This window comes from Haliaeetus leucocephalus, unplaced genomic scaffold, assembly GCF_000737465.1.
Source record: "Haliaeetus leucocephalus isolate CR32 unplaced genomic scaffold, Haliaeetus_leucocephalus-4.0 Scaffold182, whole genome shotgun sequence".
Lineage (NCBI taxonomy): Eukaryota > Metazoa > Chordata > Aves > Accipitriformes > Accipitridae > Haliaeetus > Haliaeetus leucocephalus.
The window spans coordinates 878,880-887,239 of NW_010972618.1; the positions used below are offsets into that span (position 1 = coordinate 878,880).

The 8,360-nt window shown below is 46.6% G+C and overlaps 1 protein-coding gene across 1 annotated transcript; it reads right to left on the reverse strand.

The window, feature by feature from the left end:
• Window positions 1–3,547: 3,547 nt before the first annotated feature.
• On the reverse strand, window positions 3,548–8,309 carry LOC104829962 (chromosome unknown open reading frame, human C20orf24). The gene is made up of 4 exons (XM_010564571.1): window positions 7,319–8,309; window positions 6,771–6,874; window positions 4,632–4,761; window positions 3,548–3,966 (listed from the first exon to the last, which is right to left on the reverse strand). The coding sequence occupies exons 1-4, from the start codon at window positions 7,322–7,324 to the stop codon at window positions 3,925–3,927; spliced, it is 282 nt and encodes a 93-aa protein (XP_010562873.1). The 5' UTR covers window positions 7,325–8,309; the 3' UTR covers window positions 3,548–3,924.
• Between the last annotated feature and the right edge of the window lie 51 nt (window positions 8,310–8,360).

Consider the following 8,360-nt stretch of genomic DNA (forward strand, 5'->3'; position numbering starts at 1 on the left):
GTCTCAGCCTGCTCCATTTTCAGACATCTCTCCAGCCTTCTCATCCCCAGCAGTTGGAGGTGGTCCCTTCCCCCCCAAAGCAGCTCCTCCAAGGCCAGGAGCTTTGTGCATACTGCATCCTCCTCTGCCCATTTGCCTGGCAAACTATTAACAGACATCCTTGAAATGAAACACCCTAGGAAGTGCGTGCAGGGACACACTCAGCAAACACTATCCCCAGTTGTCAGACATAGGTGTGACTTAACACTGCTTGAAGACAAAGCTCTACTTCCTGCTTCTTGGGCTTTCGAGACCCTGCTTGCCCCAGACCAACCCAGCCTCTATTACTCTTGTGTTTCTGACAAACCAAAACCAATCAGCTCTGTCACCCGTGGGCAGCTAAATCCCAACAAATGTAGGCACAGCCTTTGCAAGCTTGGTAGTCAAGCTGGTGAAATGCAGAGATAATGACACCTCCGTGGAGGGGACAGAGGCCCCTCAGTGGCGTGCTCCCAGCCCCAACAGGCACCACTTGCTTTAAGAACATCCCAAACACTGTTAAAGCAACTGACATCAGCAACATTGCCTTGCTGGACCAAACCCACAGGTAACAAATTTACATCATGCTGCATGCTCAGCCATCACCGCTGCAGAGCTACCCTGCAGCGGGCAGCAGCTGTTTAGCTGAGGTCTGACAACTGATGTTGCCAAGATGCAAGATGCCCAGCCACACAAGCCACCTCTCAATACCTGTCAGCACATCTTTGCACCCACACCATTTTTCCCTTTAACACCAAAAATAACTTGCATTAAAGTTTTAACAGATAATACACTTGAAGCCCAAGGAAGACCATAAGAAATTTCTCTGCCAGTTCCACACCAGAACACATTTGCTCCTCTCCTCACAATGAGGTCAGGCTGGGGAATATCTCACTCTCCTTCCTGCCAGGGACTGGATGCTTTTTGCTGAAAGCCAAAGTGATGTTGCTCCAGGTCTGCACCTAGCAGTGAGCTTCACACAGCCTGCAGGCAGTACAGCCTCTTCTCTGCACCATCATGTAGACCCCATAAGGATGCAGCCTCCTGGTAGAACCAAATCCTAACAGCTGTGGCTCCCACAGCTCAGCTCTCCGGTGCAGGAGAGATCTTTTTCTTCCCGAGTCGCTGCTCCATAGTGGCGCAGACCCTCACCAGCCATTGGTTTAGTCCCCCACCCTTCAAGGAGAGGAGAGTGCAGAGCGTGCACATTGTGCCAATACCAAAAGTGCTGAGGACAGAGGTGTTGCCCAAGCCCCTGTCCCCACCACTGCAGTCACTACTCCTGTCAGGTGCTGCTCTTCTGTCCTCCTAGCACTCAATTTCATGCTCTCTGCTAGATCATCTCTGTGTCAATCTCTCAAGTCTCTGCAAAACCCCCTTGTTTTTACAGTGCTTATCATTGTAAGATGCTCAGCTCCATTTTACAGGCTGCCACGTCCCCTTGAGCTTCTTAAAATTAACCTTTCTTCAGGGGCAGATACCATAGCTTTAGTTCTCTTGGTCATTAGCACTGAGGATACCTGCTTCTAGCCATTGAGGCACCCCTTAAAATAGAAACCTTAAGAGATTGAAAGCTTGCAGCTGAGCAACTGCAATCACTTATTTACGTCGAGCCTGCAAGAGATCCAGAGACCAACGTCTCTTCCATATGGTCATGATCCTCCTCAACAGAGGACCCTCATCAGCTTGCCTTCTGCCTCAGCTTCCAGCCACTAGAACAGCAGAGAACCCCAAAGACCAAGAAACTCAGCTGGTGGGACTGCAGGCAAGCAAGGAAGAAAGCAAAGGGGCAGGTAAGCAACTCTCCAGCTCTGCACTCTCTCACTCTGCACATTTTACAACAGTGCTTGAAGTCCTGCTCTGGACCAGACTTGGCCACTCTGCAATGCAGCAGTGGCTCTGCCATGGTTGTGTGTCACGGGGCAGGGACAGCTGCTGAAGGAGCAGAACAGCTTACACACAGGCAACGCTTGGCTTAACCTGCTTAATCACCTGTTAAAGCATGGATCTAAGCATTAGCTACTACTTCCACTACAAATGCTTCTGACCCTGCAGAAGCAGGACTCAAGCCTGCAGCACAAGAGACCTGAGAGTCCCAAAGAGCTGCTGGCTTAGATATTTACCAAAAATCAAACTCTTAAAGGAATCCCACACTCCCACCATTTTACAAAACTTCCAAGACCGGAGGATACAGAAGCTGCACAGTGGATTATCCAGGCAACATTTATTAGAGTATTTCAAGTATACAATGATTTTACTGATGGCTGTGAGCAGCTAAGATGCAAACAGATGCCAGTAGGAAAGGGTGACCTAGAACTAGCAGGCTTTGCAATTCTTGTGGGAAATTAATGCTTTCAGCTGAAAGAAGAGGAAAAGAAAGGATCAGACTAAAAGATTGAGCAAGGGGAGGAGGAAATAGAGAAGATTTTATTTGAGATCACTTACTTGAATTGGCAACTCAAAAGTAGCAGAAGCTGCCTGCTATTGCACTCTTCCCTTGGCATCCCAAGGACCTAAAATAGCCAGGCACATTTTTTCCACCCAGAACAGACAGCATTTTCCCTGGTAAGAATGGAGGCCTGCAGTAATGGGCCATTCTGGAGCCCAGCACTTAGATCCCTGGCTTTGCATACTCATATGTGAGAACCAGGCTGTTGGACTTCCATCAGCAAGGAAGCAATGCAGACTTCGAGCAAGATTACACTAAAACTCAACTCCTCACTATAAGGCAGCTTTAGGTCAGGACTCTTTTTGGGTGCCTGAGCTGTTGTTTAGAAAAGCAAGGACCACATGGCAACAAGACTACAAGGTCCTGGGACAGTAACAAGGACTGTGCGTGTTTCCCAAGAACTATTTCTGAAAGACACGTCCTTAAAAATATCTTGAAGCAGAGGCTCCCCCCTTGATGCACAAAAAGGGCATGACTGGGGAGGAACTGAGCTATGAAGTGATTGACTCACAAAAAGCACCTCACAAACCAGAGGCTATGTACTTTGCCTGATTTGCAAGTTAGTAATTCTGCATTTAGGATAATAGCTGCCTCAATTGTGTCTTAGTCTCCTGCATTTATTAACAAGGAGCAGCTGAATTCAAGAGCTTAAAAAAAAAAAAAGGAATTTAAATGCTTAACTTTTAAAAGGGTATCTCCAGAATGACTCTCCTTGAAGACTACTAAGCTCTGAGGTACACGATGGCAACTTAGTAGTCAGGCTAGCAGAATGCAGCGGAGTTTCTAAGCCTCCTGAATACATCTTTGTTAACCAAATGAATCACAGCTCTTTCTAGCAAAATTGCTTAAAAATTTGTCTTCAGCAAAGACCATTTAAAAATTCTGGTCGACAACTGATTTGCATGTAAAAAAAAATACTAGAAATGGTAACAACACAATCTGTTTAATCAAATCAGATCTGATTACTACAAAAACATGCTAAGGACAGCCACTCAACTCATATCCTGGATGCTGCAGTGCCTTCCTCCCATGTACCCTACAACTGCTTTTTAAAAACTGTTTGTCTGAAGGACAACAATGGAAGACAAGTCATGATTTAATGACAGATTTCAAACAGAAGGACATACATACATTAAATTAACAGATTCAACCTTCACCACACAGTGATAAGAGTTACTGGCTAGAGTCATGGAAGGTTCCAAATTTCAACAGCCTTGAACCACTTCCAATAATTCCAATGGCTTTTTAATAGTTCCAACAATTAACAGGTATATAAAACGGAGATGGACTTCTCCAGCAGAAGAGTTGGGGCTCTTCCAGGCTAATCAGACCACTGGTACAGAAGGGGGTTGATTTGACTTCCCCCAACTTCCCACCAGTCCACTAAAGACTATGATTTATTAAAACCTTCTCCATTTACTGACGACTGATTTAACAGGCAAAAGCTGCAGACTGTGTCAATCATAGTGGATAGCAGTATAGAAGATTATCCAAACAACCTGTGGAGAGGAAAGGAAGTGAAGGTTATTTTGATGCCTCTGGAGAGGGTTCAGACATGGAAGCCTCACTTCTTGCTCTCAATAGAGGACTTGGGGGCTGAATTCCAGCTTTGAGATGGTCTCGGAGAGATGTTAGGATCACCATGTCCCACAGACGGTGGCATTCAACTTGTCTTTTGGGGTAACTAGCTTCTCCACATTAAAATCCCACCACAGTCTCTCTAGTGATTCAGAAACACCACCAAATCAAGTGCTGAGCGTATTCAGAGACTTCAGGGAGGGGAACAACAGGAAAAAAAAAGACACCCAAAAAATCAGTTTGGGTGTAACTGGCTCTAGATGAAACTCTGCTGGATATCTGGGACAGAGGATGGGAAGACATAAAAGTTAAGTAGTAGATGCAGAAGTATAGCTGCCTGTTCCTACATCCTTTCCTACAGAGAAATCCCAGGCATTAATACTGTATTTCATAGCCAGTAGCCATCAGATTTTGTGATTTTCTTTCCCAATGAACTCCACTTATTAGATGACGTTAACTAGATTAGATTAGATGATCTCTCTTCTATCAGCGTACCACCTCACCAGCTTTCCTTCCAGGTCTTTTCTCTCGGAAAGTGTACCAACACAATTCACTAATCAACTTAAAAGAAAGCAAGAGGCATTACCAGGAACAGTGCAAAAGATGTCATGAATCCTTCCTTTGTTAGCTCCCACGTCCCGCCATACTCCTCCTCATCTATCTGCTGGAAGCTACTGAAGTAGAGGTACAGAACACCAGCATTGATCAGGCAGAACCTGGAAGAAAGAGGTTAGGAACCGTCATTTCGGTGATATCGGATGCATGTATCCAACATGCCATACAGCAACGTAGCAGTGAAACGTCTTTTCATCCGCAGCAGAGAGGAAGCAAAGAGGAATGCTGTTCCTGCAACGCCTCCCAGGCAGCTCAGTCACTTCCTTAAAAGAGCACCTCCAGGTCAGCTTGTCGTAGCGTGCTAGGTTTGGATGAAGTTCGCGTCACAAGGCACAACCTACTCCTAGTAAGGCTCAATAGACAGTAGTCAAAAGATGGAAGTTTCAGCAGATCTGCAAACCCTGCAAGTTTTCCTATCCAGCAGATCATCAGCAGTCCTGCTCCCACAGAAAATCCAACTTCCTTGTGTGTGTGCTACTTGATTTTGAGGCTGCTAAGAGGAAAGACTGTTATAGACTCCATGCTCAGTGTAAGATCCCTGTTAGTGTCCTACGACCAAACAGAGTGACTTAGAGATGACAGCCTGAGAAGACTCAATAGCACCCTCAGAGTCAGAGCACTGGGGTTCAACTTGAGACAACTTTTAGCATGCTCTAGTCTGTGCCAACAGTTACACTGCAACAGAGAGAAAAAAACATGACGTCCTGTTTGTCCTTAGACACATTTGGTTTTACACCACCCCAACTTAGGACTGGGGCACCTTGGGGCACTCCTGGAAAGAAGGCTGTGTAGGCAGGGCAATACGGGAAGACATACACACAAGTTCAGTGACTGGCAGCAAGCTGTTAGCAGCTGTGCGACTGTGTACCACAGAGAAACAACACACAGAGTTCTAGAAGCTTTTCATTTTTCACCATACACCAAATCACTTTTATTTCTTACTAACATTTAGCACAGGAATTGGCTGAGGTGCCTTATGAATTTATGGATGACTAAGTAAGAACAATGCTTCTCAGCTACTCCACATCTGTTACTGGGAGCACTTTAGATTTAACTGTTTGCATGTAGCTATTGAGTTCCTATTGGAGCATCACTGCTTTACAGCCCCTTTTTCCTAAATTTCAAGCTTTTTCTTTTTTTCTTCCTTAGAGACACTTGCTGCTACTCCCTCCACTTTCTTGCCACAGCCAGGACACTCACAAGATGACAAGTCAACTTGCCTAAGAAAAGCTGTGAGGTTGTGAGCTTGACTAGGCAGAGATATTTGCAAATGGAGACTCCCCAGAGCAGACACAGCATCTTCCCACACCCGGTGTTCAGAGAGCGGGGCTGTGTTTCCCATCTCTGGTGTCCCTCCAGAGGCTTTCAGGCATATGCCAGGGCCAAACAAATTTTCATTTCATAACTCAGAGTGCTCACTGCAGCCTTCGCACACCTCCTGAGAAGTGACCTGAATCCCACGTCTTGGTGGGGATCCGATGTGTACATACCCTTCTAGGTACTGCCTTCCCCCCCACCACATGGCTGAAAGAAGACCTTCAGCAAGCTGGGAGCACTGCAGAAGCACTGCCAATGGTGCCACTTTGCCTGCTTGTTACCTACGGTCTTTGGTGTTTTGAAGAAACCTTTTCTTTTTCAAAGAGAAGCTGCCCCTCTTGTCTACTAACAGAACCTCCTCTCTGAGGAGGGCTCCTGACTCAAAGAGGACTACCACACCTTGTCCTCTATGGTCCTTACTTCTTAGGTGGCCACACTAAGCACCATACTCATAGCCGCTATTCACACAGGCAGGAACAGGCCACTTCACAAGTCAGTTGAACCTCTCGTTCCCTTCTTCTACCCCTGCCCCTTTAATAATAATAAAATAAATAATAATTTTAAAAAGCATTAATTGGGCTGAGGAGAGAGAAAGAGGCTGATGAAGACATGTTATGATTTGTAAGAATTTAATAACAATTAATAATCTGGAATGCAACGCTGGCTTTAAGATGCATGGCAGACAGAGGCTGTGTTTGGCCAGCCCACTGTTTATAGCACAGCTTTAAACCAGACACCAAGTAAAGTCCAAATGTGCGAAAGTACAGGAGACAGAAAAGGAAATAAACCTTACACTGCTATTCCCACGAATCCTTTCAGTGGAACTATTCCCCAGATGATTCCCAAAATAACTGCAATGATCTGCCGGAACCAGTAGATCACATCTAAAAACTCGTCCTGAGGAGATAAAGTACAAGAAAGATTTTGGCATTTACTATGTTTCCTTTTTTTAAAGCATCATACAATTAACAGGTGAAAATTTAACACACTGAACACTTAGTTTTCCATTCAAAGTATAAGACATTGTACTCAGAGCAGATGAAAGCAGCTTATGACATCATGCACCCTGGGCTGTTCTGCTTCCAAATTAAATACACAGCTTTGTCCTCCCGTGGGCTAACTGCAGAGGCAAACAAGTATTGAGTCCCCTAGTTTACTAAAGATTCAATCCTATAAAAACTCACTGGAATAAAAAGTTAAAGAACTGTTTATGCTTTAAGACTGTTATAGCCACTCTCAGTGCCCCAGCCCCTCTCCCACCCAGAAACAAGTGCTACCAGTAGCCAGTACCCATGCCAATTCCAAACTGCAAACCATATCTCACACATACTACAAGCGCACCTGCATTCTTTCAGAGCAGCAGCAAAGTGGTCATTCCTGTTTGTCCACAGGGCCGATACAACTTTAAGTATTGCAGCTGGACAATGCTGACTCACGCTTTAAATAAAATTCACTTCTGCTCACATCTTTTTTCCTAGCCTCTCCAAGGACGGGATTGCCCCAGCACACCCCCAAAGACCAACGGCCTTCGTGACTTTACTGCAGGATGCACGAGGTCATTTTGTTCCACGTGGAAGACTAGAAGCCACATCAGATATGGTCGTTTCTCTCAGTCACTAAATTTCTCACTTGTTTTAGCCTTCAGTTCACATCCTATTGCATCAAAAACATTGGCACAGCCTGTGCCAACTCTGAAATTCCTGCCCAATTTGTCAGAGGGAGATGAGGTCGAGTACAGGAGAGCCCCGCCGGTTCTGTGAGCAGCAGCAACCGACAAGAAAAAAGTGACACAGACTCGCCTGTCTCCCGAGGAAAAGCAGGGCAGAGCCCGCACCTGCTCCCCGCTGAAAGGCAAAGCCAGCCAACCGGGGAGCAGATGTCCCTGGCACATAGGCCGTGTGCGGGGTATGGCAGGACCCGGGATGCTGCAGGAACTCAGAGCACCCTGTGGGTGTGCTGCTGGGGGGCAGCAGCAGGAAAAGGCGCAGACCAGGGGCAGATGCACAGGACAAAAGGCTTCACCAGCGCTAAAACCACTGGGAAGTCTGTGGCTGACACGTTTTCCCTCACACTTGGAAGGCTCGCTGACAAACACGAGCAAAACATGCAAGCTGAGCACACGCGTGAAGTTTTGTAGAAGCCGAAGCTCTTTTTGCACTAGTGGACGGCGAGGCTAGGAACAGCAAAGCAAACCGCAGGCAGCGGAGCGGCCGCCATGACGTTACTGCTCCGTGAGAGCATCCCCGCGCCGCGACACTGGAGCGGACAAACTCTGACGAGCCTGTTCTGGCCGCTGCCCTTTCCCTTCAGACCTGACAGGTCAGACGCATTTGCAAATCCGCACCTCCCCCCCCCCCCCCCGCCGCCGCTGCCGCCGCCGCCG

Bases quoted from the DNA above. Each gene is read 5' to 3' on its own strand.
- LOC104829962 (XM_010564571.1), bottom strand. The intron at 4,762-6,770 runs GTAAGGTTTATT...TCTTTCTTCCAG, and splicing joins GGATTCGTGGGAATAGCAGT to GTTCTGCCTGATCAATGCTG. The intron at 3,967-4,631 runs GTAATGCCTCTT...TCCTCTCCACAG, and splicing joins CATCTTTTGCACTGTTCCTG to GTTGTTTGGATAATCTTCTA.